General features: G+C 35.1%; 3 protein-coding genes across 6 annotated transcripts; 2 read left to right on the forward strand and 1 right to left on the reverse strand.

Annotated features, from left to right (window-relative positions):
• Nucleotides 1–1393: 1393 nt before the first annotated feature.
• Nucleotides 1394–5602, forward strand: LOC131014440 (peptidyl-prolyl cis-trans isomerase FKBP53). Of its 4 annotated transcripts, none has more exons than XR_009098212.1 (12): nucleotides 1394–1544; nucleotides 1685–1755; nucleotides 1922–2163; nucleotides 2359–2507; nucleotides 3303–3633; nucleotides 3819–4010; nucleotides 4447–4669; nucleotides 4796–4883; nucleotides 4971–5012; nucleotides 5105–5153; nucleotides 5294–5448; nucleotides 5479–5602. XR_009098212.1 is itself a non-coding variant. In XM_057942418.1 (11 exons), the coding sequence occupies exons 1-11, from the start codon at nucleotides 1532–1534 to the stop codon at nucleotides 5373–5375; spliced, it is 1482 nt and encodes a 493-aa protein (XP_057798401.1). In that variant the 5' UTR covers nucleotides 1394–1531; the 3' UTR covers nucleotides 5376–5602. The 4 variants fall into 4 exon arrangements, 1 of the variants encoding a protein (XP_057798401.1); XR_009098215.1 differs by having other exon boundaries at nucleotides 5294–5443; XR_009098213.1 differs by having other exon boundaries at nucleotides 5294–5438.
• Nucleotides 5603–8985: 3383 nt separating this feature from the next.
• On the forward strand, nucleotides 8986–9698 carry LOC131014441 (uncharacterized). The gene has a single exon (XM_057942419.1). The coding sequence runs from the start codon at nucleotides 9169–9171 to the stop codon at nucleotides 9562–9564; it is 396 nt and encodes a 131-aa protein (XP_057798402.1). The 5' UTR covers nucleotides 8986–9168; the 3' UTR covers nucleotides 9565–9698.
• A 5329-nt stretch (nucleotides 9699–15027) lies between these two features.
• On the reverse strand, nucleotides 15028–19189 carry LOC131014442 (AT-hook motif nuclear-localized protein 1). The gene is made up of 5 exons (XM_057942420.1): nucleotides 18087–19189; nucleotides 17275–17342; nucleotides 16173–16304; nucleotides 15700–15861; nucleotides 15028–15569 (listed from the first exon to the last, which is right to left on the reverse strand). Exons 1-5 carry the CDS (start codon nucleotides 18433–18435, stop codon nucleotides 15288–15290), a joined length of 993 nt encoding a protein of 330 aa, XP_057798403.1. The 5' UTR covers nucleotides 18436–19189; the 3' UTR covers nucleotides 15028–15287.
• Between the last annotated feature and the right edge of the window lie 480 nt (nucleotides 19190–19669).

Below are 19669 nucleotides of genomic sequence, written 5' to 3' on the forward strand. Positions count from 1 at the left end.
CAAATGATTTGGAAGAACAGGATTGCGGGGAGCCAGGAGACTCGTCGCAAGTTTTGCAATATGGCTCATCTAGGCCATTGGAACGATAAAATCTGCGACCAATGCTCATCGCAGAAGGAGCCAGAATTCGGCAAGGGATTCTTTCCAAAGCCGGATAAAAGGAGGTTTCGGTCTGATGAACATGACAAGCATCAGACTCCAAAGGGAAGGACACCTCGGGCACCAAAAAAGTAAGGTGGCCGACAAAACTCAGTGAATCATGTGATTCACAGCAAGGATCGCACCCACAAAAGAAACGACAAAAGTGGGTGGAAGAACAGGAGGACCACTCACCAAAACGCTCCAGGACAAAAGTGAGTGGAAAGAAAAGCAGCCGGCCCCTACCAGCATTATCACAAGGCGATAAAGCAAGGGTCCAGCACCATGTGATGCCACTAACAAGTGTCGGCAATCAAGGCCGACAAAAGAAGGTGGATGTCATATTCAAGCAAGCTGGCCACGAAGATGGAATCCAAGGCCAACAACCAAGCAATTATAGAGGGGATCAAACCTCTATATAAACCGAAGTGCTGGAGAGAAGAAGATCATCAGAAAATTCACACCCATTTTCACACACCACTTCCTCTCTCTAGAAATTATCTTTGTAATTTTAATTTTGTTTTCAAAGTTTTTCGTTTTAGTTTTAGCTTCTTTTTATTTTATGTACACAAGTATTGGCTACTATGAGTAGCTAAAACAAGTTTGTCTCCTCCCTTGGGGAGTTTTTATGAAATAAAATTAATTATTATATAATTCATCTATAAACGCTTTGTTTTTGTCCAACTATTCCGGGTTGAGTAAAAATATTTTCTTTATTTTTCCAACATATTATTTAGTCGGCACTTAGTGAAGGAGAAGGGTTGCAACCATCTCTTGCGAGTGTGTGGTTGGTGCGTGCCGGGGGGGGCAGACGAGCCGTAAAACGCAACAAGACCGACTCCTGAAGAAGACCAGTCGACGAAGGTATAATGTTGGTTTAATTTAAGAATTATTTCGAAGTGTTTACGGAAGCATGTTGGGCCTGTTTACTGTTTAAAAACATAAATGATTATAATGAATTTTAGAGAATCATTTGTTCAAAGGTTGAAGTGTATATTGCTCGACGCACTCGACGTGCTCGTTTGTTTGTTGGCGAGCAATACACCAGAATGTGCATATGGGTATTATTATCTTAAATGGGTAGATTTTATATGTTTGGTAAAGGGTGGGTACATTTTTATTTTTGTCTTTGAAAAGGGGTACTTTCCATTTTGCCTCATTTTTTTTTATCTACGGAGACTAAAGTAAACGCCCCTAATTATTAATCCAAAAGAGAAATTATTACTTTATCTGCTGGTGTCTACGGCCCCACATTCATTTTATTGCTTTTCAACAGAAAAAAAAAAGAAAAAAGAAATTCCGTGTTAGGGTTTAAGAGCGCTGTGAACACACTTTTTTGCCCTCTTGAGGTTTTACACAATACCGCAACCGGCATTTGAATTGAGCCACAGCAATGGCTTTCTGGGGTAAACGCTTACTGAATTCATTTTTTTTTTTCAATTTCATCGTTCAACTTGTGAGAATCTATTCTCAGCTTTATATATACAATCTACTCACCTTCACATATTTGTTTCCTTGATTTTTTTTATTTTATAAAAATGATCAGGGATTGAAGTAAAACCAGGCAAACCGTACATTTTGTCTGACGAGGAGAAAGGAAGGCTTCATGTAACTCAGGTTTGTCGAGTTTGAAAGTTTACAGTAGTTTTACCAATGAATTTGTTTTTGCAGAAAATGTATTTAAGTATTGGAATGGGTTGAGTTCCATTTGTATTAATAAGTTGAAAATTTTCATGGTGCAAGATGATTATCCGGTTTGAATTTTTGCTTGATTTGTTTTCAGGCGACATTAGGTTCGGGGTCATCGACTAAGAAGAGCATATTACAGTGTGAAGTGGGAGATAAAAAGCCGATATACCTGTGCTCCTTGTTGCCTGATAGACTCGAGACATGCCCATTAAACCTTGAGTTCGAGGAAGACGAAAAAGTCACCTTCTCTATCATTGGCCCTCAGAGTGTGCATCTCTCTGGTTTCTTTTATGGTGATGAATCTGATGACGAGGATGATGAAGATGATTATGGATGGTATCCTTTCACCGTTGTGGCCAAATTAATTAAACTCTCTGTGTTTGGTGGTATAGTATCAGTTTTGTCCCTTTTCTTGCTCCGAATGAAACAGGCTAACTGGTTGTGCGAGAAAAAGGAAGTTGCATTGCATTATTTGATTTCATTTCTTTTTGTTTTTATTTGTGTTTTTTCTGTATTCTTTAACTTGTGAAGCGGTCTGTATGAGGATGATGCAATGGGGATTGGTTCTGAAGATGAGGAAGATGCTGACTATGATTCTGAAGATGAAGAAGACGATGAGGACTTGTCCGAGGATGACCTCTGCTGCGGGTACCCTCATTCACCTGTTCCCAACAGTGGAGGTATTTTTTTATAGAATATTCAAATTAAGTATGCTCTGGGTGAGATCATACGTTCTCTGATAATTGAGAATGAATGGTTATTTGTTCATAATGATTTGACATATACCTGCACCTAGCGGCTGAATTGCAATTCTGATCTAGGAAGTTTCACATGACAAAAATAGTTTAGCTAGGCCGTGGTTGTGCTTTGGGTTTCATGATTTTTCAGTCTTCAGGGTCTGTTGTAGGCAGGGGTGGAGTCAGAAATATAGCCCGAAGGGAGCTAAAATTGAAAACATTTCGACTATAAGGGTGCTAATACAAAAACATTTCTGAAAAAAACATTTTCTTTCTCTAGGGGGTGGTGCTTGAGCTCAGCACAGCTCCCCTTGCTCCGCCCCTGGTTGTAGGGTTAAAGTGCATGGGGGTGTCGGACCAAGTTGGTCCACTTGTGCTTGTGAAACAAGATGGCCGAGAAGTAGAAAAGTCTATATTCAAAGAAATGTTAAATGCTACATCTGTTATTTGCATCTTGCATTAGAATTTCAAGGGCCATATAACATTTTGCCTGTTACATACTCTAGGGTGAAGGAGCTCCGTACACTACTCAGTCTTTCATTCTATTTGATCTCAAATGTTCACCCGAGGTTGAACCTTTACATGGAGAAGTTTTGACTCTGATGGCAGAATACATATGTTTCAAAATTGCTACTTATGTCCGGAATTCCTATTCTTGTTTGACGCATAATAATGATCTTTCTAAAAAAATTGCCTCAGTTTACTGATTTTTCTTCTGTGTTCTGTTAATCATGATAGTGAAAATTGAAGAGATAGTGGACGATGGAAAGCCTACCAATGAGAATGGTATGTCTAAACGAGTGAAGAAGAAGAAAACTGATGGGAATGAAAACTCCAATAGCCAGATTGTTCCCAAGGCTGGAACTAGTGTTCCCGTCCTTGAAAGTGAAGATGAAGATGGTTTTCCTGTACCTGCGCATGATAAAAAATCTGAAGCAAACCTAGAGAAAACTAAACAAGAAAGTAGTGGCAAGAAATCCCAGAACAAGAGTGAAAAAACTGATGCTGCTTCTGGGAGAAACTTGAAAAGAAAGAGTGGTGCTGTGAACCAAGATGAACAACCTGCAAGGTTGACTAAATTTCAAGCTACTGCATTAGCTAAACTAGTGTTAATGTACTGCTACTGTTTAGGATTGAGATGGTTTTCCTTTTAGGACATATTTGACAGCTTTTTATGTTGATCTACTTTTGCTGTATGTGGCTGAAAAATTGGTTGATGATTCAAATTCCCACATTTCTTTTGCATATCTGCAGTGACATTGAACCACACAGTTCTTCTGCCCAACCTGACACCACCACAAATGAAGTTAAACAAAAGAAGAACAAGAAGAAAAAGGTAGTACAGAAATTAGACAGCTCTCTGGAAAATGAAAAACCAGATTCTGATGGTATGAAAGAGTCTCCAGTTGCTGAAGCTGGAAATGATCTCAAGCCATCTTCTGAAAAGTGAGATTCTCCTTGTTAACTCTTGATGTTTCAGAGAAACATTGCATTCATTGTTTGAGATATAGGTGCATATTATTTGTCTAAAGTCAAGTACGTTTTAAGTTTATCGAAATTGCATTCGTTATTAGATTCTTGAATTTACACTAAACAATAGGGACATGCATCAGTTGACACATAGTTTCCAACTTTAGCTATTTTTAGATTGATACTGCTGCATTAATTGTCATGCAGCTATCGATTCTCTTCTGAATTCCTTCATCGATCCTATAATTAGCTGCTGAACTTGTGTTTTGAGTTCCTGAGATGAAAGACTTGTGTGCTTTTTACTGAGCAATTCATCTTTCATTCTTTGATGTAAATATTTATATCATATTTTTATTTTGATGTATTTACTTGGTCTTGAATCTTGATGGTATCTCTGTTATAATTGTTATAGGAAGAAAGACAAGAAAAAGAAGAAACAGAATAAACTGCAAGAAAATACACCAACCCCGAGTGCGGAGAAAAAAGTAGCAGATAAAAATGAATCTAACTTGGAGAAACAAGAGAAAGGAGACGCATCTAAATCACTACAAGTGAGGACATTCCCGAATGGTCTGGTAATAGAGGAGTTGGTAATGGGTAGACCTGATGGAAAAAGAGCTTCTCCAGGGAAAAAGGTGAATTGGCACCTTTTTTCTGCTGTATGAAAATAACTCTGCACCTAAAATATATGCACATGCTGTTCATTGCGATTGCCAATTATTCCGTGTTTCATGACATTCTGATCTGTTTTATATGTGCAGGTTGGTGTCCATTACATTGGCAAGCTGAAGAAGAATGGCAAGATTTTTGACTCAAACGTTGGAACAGCACCCTTTAAGTTTCGCCTAGGTACACTATCTCTTAAGAAAATTTGTAATGTATACTAAACTTTGTTATCTACCTTTTTCTGTGTTAACAATGTTCATCACGGTGCAGGTATTGGCCAAGTTATTAAGGGATGGGATGTTGGTGTAAATGGTAATTACTACTACGTTAAATGAATGCACAAATTTATGAAACTGTTTTCCTGTTTCAATTATGTAATGAACTAAATTTATTTGAATGAGCAGGCATGCGCGTAGGGGACAAACGAAGACTTACGATCCCTCCAGCTATGGGGTATGGTATCTTAGTCCTACTTTTTTATTGACTTGTAATGAAATGGAAGGTTTGGTGACTGTGTGCTGCAAATTAGATTTCTATAAACTTCTTGTTAATAGCTGAATTTATAATCATTCCTTTGGTGTTGTGATATGCAGCTATGGTGCCAAAGGATGTCCTCCAGCAATACCTCCCAATTCATGGCTAGTGTTTGATGTGGAGTTGGTAGATGCCAACTAAGTAAACTCTACCTTATCACTACAACTTTTGTTCCCCATATTGATTAAATTTTGTTGTTGACCTATGTTATGTTATGTTATGTTATGTTATGTTATGTTATGTAATGTTATGTATCCCAGTTTTGTATTGGCTGCTGCGCAAGAGTGGCAGCATTTGGGAGGTCAAAACTTATTTGAAACGCTCTTGCGATGCGAATCTTTATATATCTTTTGGATTTAGGGTTATAAGCAGCATGCTGTTGCATTCCATGTACCGAGAATGAATTATTTTGAAAATCTACACAACACTAAGAGGGTGTTTGGCTGAGCTTATAAGCTCCTTCAAAGTGTTTGGAAAAATAAGTTCTTAAACAGTTTATAAGCTCTAAAAATAAGTTTCAAGAGCTTATAAGCTCTCCAAAAAATAAGTTATTCTACCCCAACTTATTTTTTTATAATCTTATATGCAACAATCATTTTTCAAATGTAATTTATTATTTTCATCATAAATCATTTAAGTTCATTTCTCTTCGATTTTCTCTCTTTAAAAACATATTTTCTCTCTCTAGCAACAAAAATTCTCTCTCTCTAACAAAAATTCTCTCTCTAGCTTATAATCTCAATTATTCAAACACTTTGACAACTTATAAGCTCTTAAGAAATTATAACTTATAAGCTCTTGAACATCTTATAAGCTTTTTAAAATAAGCTTAGCCAAACACCCTCTAAGTCAATATTGTGGTGGTCTTCAAAATTCCCTCAGTAGTCAATATTGTGGTGGTCTTCAAAATTCCCTCAGTATCAATAATAACATTCCAAAAAAAAAACACAAATTAAGAAAATGTAGATAAAGTACGAGAGTAGGAATTCCGGACATGTAGATGAAGTCAAAACTAATCAAATTTTTTTAGAAAGATCATTATTATGCGTCAAACAAGAATAGGAATTCCGGACATAAGTAGCAATTTTAAAATAACTTATCAGTATCTATTTTTTATTTATATTCTATCACTTATAAACATCTCATTTATTTTTACTTTTCACTTTTCCACTACTCTCAATACTAATTAAAATATATTTTTACTATTCCCAATACACTAAACAATCTTTTCTTCACTTTCAATACTCCTAATAATTTTTTTTAAATCCGTGTCACTCCCTCCTAATAAGTTCTTTCATGAATGAAGGAAGCATAACACTAAATAAACCATAAAAGTTGTTGTATTGGTTCATTGGTTAAGTATTTGATATTTGAGGTCAAAGGTCCACTAAAAAAAAGTCTTAATCAATATCAAGAATTGATTTTTTAAGGGATCTTATTGAAAGCTCTCTATGAGTAAAATTAGGGCTGGGAATTTCGGGATCGGGTAATCGGGTACCCGATACCCGACCCGAAAAAATCGGGTATCGGGTACCCTATACCCGAAAAATTTGGGATCGGGGTCGGGGTCGGAGTCGGGTATTTAAGGCGTGAAAAGATCGGGTATCGAGTATACCCGAATTACCCGATTTTTTAATTAATATATTTTAAATTGCTCCCAATCCCAGCCCACTGCCGTTCGGCCCGTTCCCATTTCAAAGTAACCCCCAGCCCCAAGTAATCCCCAATCCCAGCCCTAAGTAACCCAAATCAATTCCCAAACTCTCAGCCCTAACCTCTCGCCTCTCGGCTCTCACTCCAGAGTCCAGCCCCGACCGCCCCACTCGCCGTCACCCCTCGCCCCTCGCCAGCCCGGCGTCGGCGCCAGTCATCCCAGCCCCTCGCCCCTGCAGCCGTTCCGCCTCCCCAGTCTGCGACCCTCGCCAGTCGTTCCCGTCGTTCCGCCGCCGCCTACGACTTCGCCCCGCAGCAGCCGCACCGCCTCCGAGCTCCAACAGGCGCTGCTGCTTCTTCTTCTTCCTCTTTTTTTTTTTAAATAAACAGATATGCTTTTTTTTATCTTGGTTTGAGAATTGAGCAAAAAAAATGAAATTCTGTACAGATTTGATTCAAATCATTTGAAAGTTGCTACAGATCATTTGAAAGTTGCTACAGATCTTCTTCTTCCTCTTCTTCTGCACTGTTTCTGTACAAATCATTTGAAAGTTGCTACAGATCGGGTAATTTAGGGTACCCGAATACCCGACTCGGGTACCCGAGTCGGGTATTAGGGTACCCGATTTCAATTTCGGGGTCGGGGTCGGGTATAGGGTTTAGGGGATTTTCGGGTTTGGGTACCCGATTTTTTCGGGTAGGGTACCCGAACCCGACCCGATTCCCAGCCCTAAGTAAAATATCTCATATTTATTTCTCATTCATATCTTTTGCATTAATTAGAAGTTATACAGTTATCTGTTTTTTCAAAATCGAAAGGTTTATCAAGAATTTTCGTAAAACTTCATAAGCACTTGATTAAATATTCTACTTGATTAAATATTTCAAATTAAAATAATATAGCAATTTATGTGTCGGGCAATAATCATATTATTCTTTTCATGGTTAAGTATCAAATTGCCCCCTATCGATGGCGTCCCTGACTCCCTATGGCTTTTAGCCCCCTAAAGTCAGGGGGAGAGCTGCCTACTACCTCAACGTGGCTTTTTGACACCAATTTCCCACCTATCGATAGGGGTCCCCTCGCGTTTAGCCCCCTAAAGTCAGGGGGAGAGCTGCCTCCATCGAAAGGCTGGAGGGGAAATTGGTGCCAAAAAGCCACGTTAAGGTAGTGGGCAGCTCTCCCCCCTGACTTTAGGGGGCTAAAAGTCATAGGGACACCATCGATAGGGGACAATCTGATACTTAACCCTTCTTTTCATTGGTTGAACCCATGACCACTGCTAATTTATGCCAGTTTTCATGTGTTTGGCGATGATGCATCGAAAGATGCCATCAATTTGAAGTTTAGTTGAAATGGTAAAATTGATGCACTAAAATCTCTTTCTTGCAAGAGGTTATTAATTGAAATTTCATTGGCGTCATGTGGGTTCTATTTAATTGAATATTTCGTATAATTGGTTTGAGTATGATGTAATATATTTATTTTTATGATATGATATATATTTTGTATTTAAAAAAAAATTGCGCATCCATATAATGAGTTGGTTCATTATGATTTCACCTTATTTTATTATTTCATTGACTCCCAAATGTCAACTGTACTATCCTAATATAAAAAATCAGTTGGACCAATCAACAAATAACCTAACATTAAAAATATCATTCAGGTTTAAAATTAAATAATTAACCCATAAACTTCAGTGTTAAAATCTAATTTTCGATATAGAAAGTAGAGAAAAAAAATGTTGAACTACGGATAATAAATTAATAATCTTGTGATTTCCTATTACACATTAGCTTGTTTCAAATTTAATGAATTATCTTAATGATGCGTCAACGGCGTTCACATCTAGATCCAAGACTCCACTTTCTTGGATTTACTTGACACGATGAAAGCTATAAGGTCAAAAATAAGAATAAAAATAAGAATAAAAATAAAACTAAAAATATTAAATTCTGCATAGGAACTGAGAAATGGGCATGTGGTTTGTTGCGCACACTTTGATTAATCTATTAAACAATTATTCGAGCCATCAAATTTAGTTAGAGGGGAACATTCATTACTAATTTGTTGAATAAATTAAATAAAATTCGAAAGCTTTAACACCACACCTTTTGCTGAAAAAGCAGCTTCCTCAACACTTTTTTCTTCAAATGAGAAGCCTTTATAAACGCCAAAACCGTTCTCTCTCTCTCCCAACAAAAACATCACAATAATCCTCACCTTCTCTATTCAATCATTCTTGATTTTTCCATTACGAAAAAGAAAAAAAAAAAGATGCTGGTTTCGATGATTGAGTTGATCAGCGTGGCTGCTTCGAATTCCCTTGCAGTTTTCTGCTTCTGCAATGTGATAATCGCCATTCTTGTAGTTGGCAGCTCAAAAACAAGCTCTCATTCTGATGAAACGCCTAGCATTGTTGATGATGATCGCCCAATGGAATCGATTGCGATGCGTGAGGAGAAAGAATCGTGTGTGAGCATAGATATGGTTAACAGCCAAGAAGAAGAAGAAGAAGAAGAAGAAGAAGAAGAAGAAGATGATGATGAGGAAGAAGAAGAAGAAGAAGATGAGTTGAGAAAAAGAGTGGAAGAATTCATCGAGAAAACCAACAGACATTGGGAGGCAGAAAAGATGAATAGATATTCATATTCTGCTACTTTACTCCAATAACATAACATACATCTATCACTATCACTATAATTCTTCTTCTATCTCTGTTTCTGCATCAACTAATCGCTGCATTTTGTAACACAGCCCCTATTTCTTTTAGTATATTCAAAATTAGTCCACCTTCAATTTTCATTCACATTAACAAAATACATTTAATGTTATGTAAAAGATATACAATCATTCTATTTTACTCTTATTAGTTACTCCACCCATTATTTTCACAAACATTAAATAAAATTATTCCACTAAAGTAATGTTTTAACAGTGGCGATCCAGTGGGGTGCAACTAATCATAATTTTATAAATTCATAAAAAGATTTTTTTTAATTAATAGTATTAAAAATAAAATTATAGTAGTATAATATAATAATATCACGGTTTAAATTAAATCGCAATAATAATTTAAAAAATAGTTAAATACGATCACTTCATAGCATTTCTCTTTATCTTATTTGAGGTTAGACAAGACTAGATTCATTGAAGATGAAACATTCGCGATAAAAAATTACATTGTATAAAATCGTTCTAGTTATCTAAAAATCATTGTGCATTTATATAGAACTAAAATGTATTTTTAATTGTGAAACATCCCCTACTGCGAATGATTTCAATAAATTCCAATTGATAAATCGAACCGAATTTTTGAGACATCTTTAAAAAAACAGAATGACTAATTTCATGATACATAAATATGGATGATTATTACTAGTAAGAATGCATCGTCAGAAGATGCTTAATGACGGATTAGCTTAAATCAATTTGGGATTGTATTCACATGGACGAGAATCATACAGAGTCACAATCAAAAACTACAGAGTCACAATCAAAAAAAAAAAAAAAAAATCATACTCCTCCTATCTATTAAAACTGCAGAGACAGTCCACGATCATTGGATAACCTGCACTATCAATAAAGCCATATGCATCAAGGTGAGCCACATTCTTGTCCTCCTAAAAATTCAACAAAGAATTATATGAGTATAAAAACAGAATTCCTCGCAAACCAAACTAATGTTAAATTTTTAAACTACCAAATAATAGCAAATGATTCACCAATAATACAATTAAGAATGCACACAAATTTACAAACTCCTCAAACTATGATCAAATTCAACCGTATGACCCAAAATAGTTCAGGGCCTCAGGTAAATTGATGAAAACAGAATCTTGAAGGACAAAATTAAATGTCATATACATACAAGAAAAGACAAAGAAATACCTTCACACTGGCGCAAGACCATCGTTCTCCATCTGTTGCCTAATTTCCGGCGTTTCACCCTGAAGAACAATTTGCAGGCCACCAATATTTCTTAGAGCAAGAAGAACAGGGCCGGCCCTGAGGGCGGGCGGGCATGGGCGACGGCCCAGGGCCCCAAAAAATTGAGGGCCCAATTTTTTTAATATATCTTATTAATTATAGGCTTTATGTATACTAAAAAATATTAGATAACATAATTTATTGTCAAAAAATCAAAGTTCAATTTAAAATCAATTTCTAATTAATTTGATGATAATTTTGTAACATAATTTTGAGGCCCCAAAATTTTAAATATATCTCATTAATTATAGACTTTATATATACTAAAAAAATATTAGGCAATATAACTTATTATCAAATTTATATTATATTAAAACTTCAAAGTTCAAATCGAAATATAAAATTATGTTGACAATGTCAGTTACTGACTTATTGTTCTAAAATGAGCTTCTTAAATTTAAAATTGTTGAAAACGTATTTGAGATCATAGAGAGATTGAATGATTTGACAATATCTATATACATATATAAAAGCTCAATCACTTTCAAAAATAGTAAGTTAGTTTTCCTACCAAAAATCACCTTACTATTTTTAAAAATAAATTTTTCTTTCTATTTTTTTATCAATCTACTCTAGATAATAATAATAATAATAATAATAATAATAATAATAATAATAATAATAATAATAATAATAATAATAATAATAATAATAATAATAATAATACAAAAACGTACTAAAAATTTAATAAATGTAAATCATATTAGAAATTCTATTTTGAAGTTATATATATATATATAATTATTTATCTACAAATTTATATTTTAAGCTAAAGAGTTCTAAAATGAAAAAATATAAGTTTAATCTTAGTAACTGCATGAAATTGTTATAATAAAAAATTTAAATATAAACATAATACTATATAGTAAAAATATAAAAAAAATAGAATAAAATAAACAAATTTTAAAATGTCATGATTCTTGATCATGACAAATTTTAAATTTCATCTTTGCTAGGTTGTATTTGTTAATTTTATCAAAATAGAAATTTTAAAATTAAACTATATATTCATTAAATAATATATATATATGCTATTAGTACTGTGTATATTTCAGTAGAAATTTTGTATAAGTTATTTTAATATAATGTGTATATATTATATCATCTTTAATTTTGTCATGTATGAACGAAATTAAAATTCAAGGCAAATTTCAGAATGAGCTAAAGTTTATGTATTTATATTATAACTTTATGGGTTAATCGCATCAAAATACCTGACCTTTTTCCAAAATTTGGTTTTTTGACAAAATTTTTAGCTACGTTTCAATTTATTGCAATGTCCGTTCCGCGTATATTTCCGGCCAAATCCATGCTCAGGTGGACCTCCGTAAAGCTTAGGTGGCATGTCGTGTCGGGTAATGAAACATTGTCGTCTCAAATCCATTGCAATAAATTGAAACGTAGCTAAAATAAATTAGCCGAAAATGAATGAATTTGCCGAAAATATACGCGGGACGGACATTGCAATAAATTGAAACGTAGCTAAATTTTTTGCTACAATTAAAAAGTTTGTCAAAAAACCAAATTTTGGGAAAATGTCAGGTATTTTGATGCAATTAACCCTAACTTTATATAGTTGAAAAAAATAGCAAAATTAACTAATAGTTTGTGAATTTACAGTCAATTAACGCCTCAAAAAAATATATATTATGAAATGCAAATAAGTAAAAAGTAATTAAAAGTTCCAAAAATCCTTTCAAAACTAATAGAAAATTTGAAAGAAAAATATCTAGATATTTGGGTGGAAATTTTTTAAATAGATAATAATAATAATCGTTAGTTAAAAAGGTTTTGTCAAGATCTTGATCATTCATTTTATATCCTCCAATTATAAGATGGTTTTATCTTCATTTTAATGCTATTATCTTTATTAGAGCTACTTTATATAATAATATAAGTAACTTATAGAATTTTATTTTCTAAATATAATATTCTAAAAAATATAAATTTTTTTACCGTGCATCGCACGGGAGTAATACTAGTTATGTATAGAAAAATAGATTAAGAGATTTTAGATAACATACAACTAAAAATGCTAGATAAAGTCATTTTTTATAAGTAATGGAAAATTTTATTTTTCAATATATTGAGGGCCCATTTTTATAATTTCGCTCAGGGCCTCATTTTTCTCAGGACCGGCCCTGAAGAAGAATCGGAATATCGTTCGCATTCCTTACAAGCGCGACTCCAGTTCTCGCAATCTTCTTCTGAAGGTCACGCTTCCTTTTATCGCACTCTTTTCTTCGCATTTCCAAATCTGTCATTCTGATGTCGGCGTCAGATGTCGCCGCCTTCAATTGGGTTAATTCTGCAGTTGTATTGGCTTTGGCCTCCACAATAGCTAAATATTCCCTATGGGTTTGACAATACGCTTCAACGTACCCGGCTCCAATTTGAGCTTCGGCTGCCATGCTTAGTTTTCGAGGAAATGGATAGAGAAATTAGGGCAAAGCGATTTCGGGGGAGGAAGATAATCCGAAAACTCACTTCACTTTATAGACTGCTTTAATGTAACTCACTAGTGTTGCCCCGTGCTTTCGCACGGGCAACATATTTTTTCTTTTAGTTCTATATTTTTGGTTTATGGAAATTAGTAAATTAATTTAAAATTTAAATATAGTTAAATATTTAAATGTATTGTGAGTAATAATAATAAATATTAAAACTATCAATTTTAATATAGTGTCACGTAAGAAGGGAGAACAAAAAACATTAATTCTATCCAGATTTCCCCAAGAAATCGCAATTAAATATTCTTAATCACATAAGAAGGGAGAAAAAAAGAAGTTACTTCTATCTAGATTTACCCAATGAATATATAGACAAATTTCAATTAGCATAAAAGTCGGCAAACTTCCACAAGAACAAAGTAACATTAAGAAACACTATCGATCCTTCATCACCTCTCTCATCCTATCATCAATTTACTGCTCTTTCTCTCTAAAATAAAGAAATGCAACTAAGTCTATTTTCATTTCTATCTCTCTTCCGTCGATTTGCAGATGGGTGTTTCTAGAGAGAGATAATACAATTTAAAGAGAAATTGATTTATTCGCATAAAAAATCTTCATAGCAGCACCCACATCACACAACACCAAAAAAGCAAACAGATAGAATGGGAAGTTATTTATGATGCTTTTTTTACCTGATTTATGAAAAAGTGGGAATTTATTTGCTTCAAACATCTTCCTAGAAATAAAACCAAACCCACATTACATAACACCAAAAAAGCAAAGAAAGAGGGAAGGAAAATTTAACACCAACATTTTCTTTTAATTTCTGATTTATCGCGGAGTAGGAGAGAGAGAATATGGTATGTGGAGAAAGAAAAAAATTGAAAAGATCAAAAGTGTTAAAACATTAATTTGGGTAGTTGAAAAATTTCTGCATCGGATTTGGGAAAAGTTTTATGGAATAACTGAACATGTACTCAATGTGTATGCGGAAAGTAATTGAAATAATAAAGAAAAAAAATATTTGCATGGAAGTACCTAATTTTGAGCGGGAAAAGTAATGTTTTGGAGGGATTTTTCATGCAGACTACTTTGCTTTAGTATAATATATAGATGGCGCGTGCCCGCCTTGCAAAATCGCCTTTGTGCCCGTCGCTAAATTTAGAACTCGCCTCGAGCTTTGTGGGTTCGCCAACAGGCGGCTCTAGCGGCGGGGCTTCAACCCACCGCTGGAGCAACGATGGATATGTTCTTATTTATAATGAAAAGGATTAATTTCACAGAGGAGTCAATCAACTTTATGCTCTTATTCATAATGAAAAGGATTAATTTCATAGTCATTTAACTTAGCATCATCAGAGAATACAAAATTTAGTTGCGCGTGCATACTAAAGCATATGGACTCATATTTTTATACGATGATTATTCGAAAATTTGGTATTCTAAGCATGTGCAGCAAAATGATGAAGGTAGGACCTAAAAGAAAAAGTTTTCGAGGACCACACACACAAATTTCTACTTTCCTTGCCACACAATCAAATGTTCCAATTCTTAACAATTTCAGCAATTAAAGCTTATCGCGCATGCTTATCATAAAGCTAAACATTTTATCGTAGACATAATAATGCATTTAGTATCTCCCATATGAAAAAGGGAGAGTTAAAATCTCTTGGAACAAACGTGAGAAGGAGAATTCAAGTCTTGAAACTTCAACTAGAAGTAATGATTCCAGTTTAATAATAACAATAATACAACCAAGTTACACACCACAGACAACAAAGGCAATCAATCCCTACCCACAGAACCTTCTAATCCTAGTTCCTATGAAAAATTTAACGGACAAATCATGCTCTACTTGAATCCACTTTGTAACAGGGGTCAGAAGAGGTGAGCCTAAAACTTCTACACCACATTAAAAACCTAAGATACAAATACAGTAAAACGCATACGCGATCAGCATGTCAAGTCATGGCTTTGCTCTCTAGAATCGTCTCCGGGAAAAGAAACGTTATGACTAGGGTCTGCCATCTTGGAACCATGTATGGAGTTCACTGATGCCAAATTGTCACCGTGGAAGGACACGGACGTTGTCAGATTCGGCTTTGGACCGCCGTAGGGTGCTTCAGGAACAGGGTTAGCGGGGATGGCACCGAAGGATATTGTTTGCTCGTATTTCGGTTTCTTAGGTTTTTGCTCTGGTTGGGATCCACCGGGAAGAAAGCTGCCAATCACAATCTGTTGGAACTTAAAGAGTTTCAGAAAACAATGCCAGTTCTTGACTTTAATTCAAATAGTAAGCAAAAGCACGTGTTTGCACAACGAATTATAGCTAGACAGTGTTGCATGTTCACGAAATTTCATTTACCTGAACAGGGCCTGCTGCGACGAGCATGCCGGCTAGACCTCCACCCAATACGCGGCCATCAGGGCCCGCCAGAGAGACGCTCATCCCACCTGATCTGCTTTTTGTCACTCCGTTATCACTAGGCATAAATGATCCCGTCAGAGAGAGAATTTCAAAACGACCCTGTAGAGAAAGCACAAAAGTATAATTTAGGGATCCTCACAACTCAGAAGTATACAACCAAATATTAGGCAAATAAGTTAGGGAGTCCTAACTTAACCCAAAACCATGGTCAAAGGCAAAGGGTTGAGCCCCTCTTATATATATACCCTTCCACACATTCATGGAAATGATATCAAAACACCAAATGGATTATTTAAAAAGGCCATCCTTCAAACTGCATCACGTCACCTATACTTTTGAAGCTGAATCAGATGAAAACCCTGTATCTTTATCTACCTATCTATCTAATAAGGAAGGTAAAACCCTCTCACCTCATAAGTTAAAGTACCACCAGAAGAATTTGGTTGACGTAGGGTGACATTTGAGATAGCACCATTGGCAGCCAGAAGGCAAATTGCTCGGGATACTTGTTGAGAAAAGGATATTATCTTCATCATGATATCCTGACACGATAGAAAAAACAAAAGGTTAGATTCTTTCAACTAGGCAATGTATCAAAGACAGAATGGCATAACTTGCAGTCAGTCTGAGCATCCAACATTAAGTTGTACTCCCTCCGTCCACTAATTGTTGTCCTAGGGGAAGTGTAAATAACACTTCCCCTAGGACAACAATTAGTGGACGGAGGGAGTATCTTATATGATTCAGTTACTCAACTCTATTTAACAAAATAGTAATAGCATAATATAAATGTTTAAAGTTTTCTTCATAGGCACAGGGCAGTCACAGAAAAGACGTTTGATAAAGGATATCAACTCTTAAAACATCTAATACAGGGATGAGTATAACTCGACATACTCCAATATTTGTAGTTATGCTCATTGGGAGTATATAGAAACACTCAATCCTTTATAAGATGTTCTAAATAGTACTGAATTTAAATGATGAAACAGCGGACGGGATCCAACATTTATAGTGCCATAGACCAAAGAGGATATGTCAGCTGTCCAAAAACCTTTAGATGGCCACTGTTAAACTAAAATAGTAAAAAACATAAGTTTATGTTTGATGAAGAATAATAGTCACAACATATATGGAAAGTTGGGAACAGACACAGACCAAAAGAGGACATGTGCTCTGAATTAGTTAGAGATAAGATACATATATTACATGTGAGCAAAAATATATATCAGTATATTCCTTAGAATTTTCAGCTAATTTATCAAGCTAAATTTAGTTGTCGGTGTACCCCTTTTCTACAGTTCTTATAACTCAGTTAGCTACTTCTGTGCACCAGAAAGGACAATGCCATTAACTGATTAACATGAATGCTATATGGAACCCTAAGTTACAGAATTTCATCAATTTAGCAGGAGTTATATGTTCAACATCAACAATTAGTACTGCAAACATTCAAAAGAAAAATAAAATAAAATAAAATAAAATAATAAACATGGGAACAATTAGAAGTACCTCGCCAGAGTTAACAGTTATCATGTGAGGAGTAAAACTTCCACCAACTGGGTATGTCATAGTACTCCCTACAATAAATCAAAGAATTTACTTAAGTAAAGTGTACAAAAATTTTATGGGTGATTAATATGGTTCAAATCCTCACTAGCCGATGAGCCCAATTTTTGAAATCCAACAGAATTCCCAGTTGATCATGCATCAGAGTAGTTTGCAGTGATATCAGCAATCAAGGGAAGTCCCAAAGGAGTAAGAACATTGCACCCTTCTTCATTATTAGCTCAATTTGCAGTAGGTCCCAACTTAGAAAATACACAAGCACGACACCATTGCATACAATAAGGAATGGATCATATTGAGATTTGTTTCGTAGTTAGGCTTCTTTCCTCGCTTGCAATAATCCCACCTCTTCTAAGACAGCATATATGGATTACCTGAATCTCAGGTAAGATTCACACATGTTACATCATCTCCTCATCATTATCATTTATTATTTCTTTCCATTTGCGCACACAGCAATTATTGAGTAAAAGACAGATCCTCTGTCTTGTCACATCAGATATAAAAAGACAACACCGGTAAACAAGGATGATTCTCAACAATATTCCATTGCATTTTGCTCAGAGCATCAACCAAAACTGCCACAATCCACATCCTCAAAGGGGTCCCAATTCAAAATTTGGATTCTTTAAATATGCTATTCAACTTTAACCTCCCAAAAAAAATGTGGAAAAAGCAAACACCACTAGATCTAACTACTCACACTTGTAACAACCAACAATATCAGTCACCAATAAAAAGGTAAGCAATGCTACCTGCATTTGCAAAATCCAGCTTATGCTTCTTCTTGAAAGAGTCAGCTGGCCGGCCTCCGCTCTGCTTCCAAGCCGGATAATCTCCGGTGAGCGGAATCGAGGCCGATATCGGCATAGGCGACAATGCCACAATAGAGCCATCTGCCGCGTACTTTCTTGGCCTTCCCCTCTTCTTCTTACCATCCGCCGTGGATGCCGCCGCACTTGGCGGCGGAGCCGGCGCCGGCGGAGTGGCTGATCCACCAAAGTTGCCTGAATTTTCAACTCTTGGCTCCACCCTGTAGCTCTGAGGGGCTTCATCACCTCTTACAGTGACCCCTGAACCATTTATGCCTTCTTTTTCCTCCATTCATATACTAACCAAACTTAAACCCTTGAAAAACAATTCCAAAATGCTTAAACCCTAATCACTAGATTAATAAAGGTAAAATCTTTAGCAGCTCAAACACTTCGACCAACAGAAAAAATCACATTCAAACACGAGATTCTTTCAAGAGGCAGAGACTTGAAGAATTGTACAAACCAAAACATGACGCATGCGTAAAATCTGCTGAGGTACTCTGCAACTCTAGAAACAACAATTAGGTTATCTTTAATTCAGAGATCAACACAGTACAGCAGAGCTCTGCTGCAAGAAGAATCTGTTTTACTGTGACTTTTCTAAGATTATGAATGCATAACCCAAGCCATTGCAGAGCAAAAACAGAGTTACAGAGATGAAATGGAAAATAAAATTTTGATGTCAGGAAAAAAGAAAAAATTGACACTGAAAAAATTAGGGTTTTTGCAAGAAAAAGTAGATGAAGAAAATAAAGTAGGAGAAAATTAAGAAATAAAAAGGAATCAATTTTACTATATTGAAAATTAATTAGGTAGCAAGCAATATTTAAATTGCAAAATTCAAAGTATTAATTATGGTTGAGAAAATGGTTTCAGGTCCGTCTTGGAAATTTAATAAGTGGCATTTAAAAAATAACAAAGTTAATGAATTTGAATATAAAATAAAGGTAATTTTTGGGAAAATGATAAATATTTTGAATTTAAAAATGGGGTTTAATTATTTAAAGCTGTAAAGTTAACGTTGGAGCCATTCCAACTTTTCAACTCTGACCTGTTCTTTGTCTTTTTAGGTAAATAAAAGTCGACCAATTTATTAGGAAATACCTACCCTTGAATTTAGGGATAATTTACTGTTAATGCCACTGTATGTTTCTGCTTTAATACGCCAAATAACTTCCCAGCCTCCTGTTTCGTGTTTTTCACCAAAATCCACTTCTCAACTAATAAAAAATGTGATAACAAAAGAAAGGGAGATAAATTAATAGAAGTTGTTCAGAATTCATTTTCGGGAAGTTGCCACACATCATCCGTTTTGACTTTCTCGATTACACCTAAAATTTCATCTGAAAATCTATATTTTTTTACCCAACTCAATACACAATCATAATACTTGTAACAAAATCAAGTGCTCTCTGATTTTAGAATTTATGCCAAACTTGCTTGTTTACTTTGATTTTTCTTTTCTTTTTCTGGAAGCAAGTTTCCTATATCGAGCATGACAATATTGTAAACACGTGAATTCA

The sequence above is a fragment of the Salvia miltiorrhiza genome, chromosome 3 (assembly GCF_028751815.1).
Source record: "Salvia miltiorrhiza cultivar Shanhuang (shh) chromosome 3, IMPLAD_Smil_shh, whole genome shotgun sequence".
Lineage (NCBI taxonomy): Eukaryota > Viridiplantae > Streptophyta > Magnoliopsida > Lamiales > Lamiaceae > Salvia > Salvia miltiorrhiza.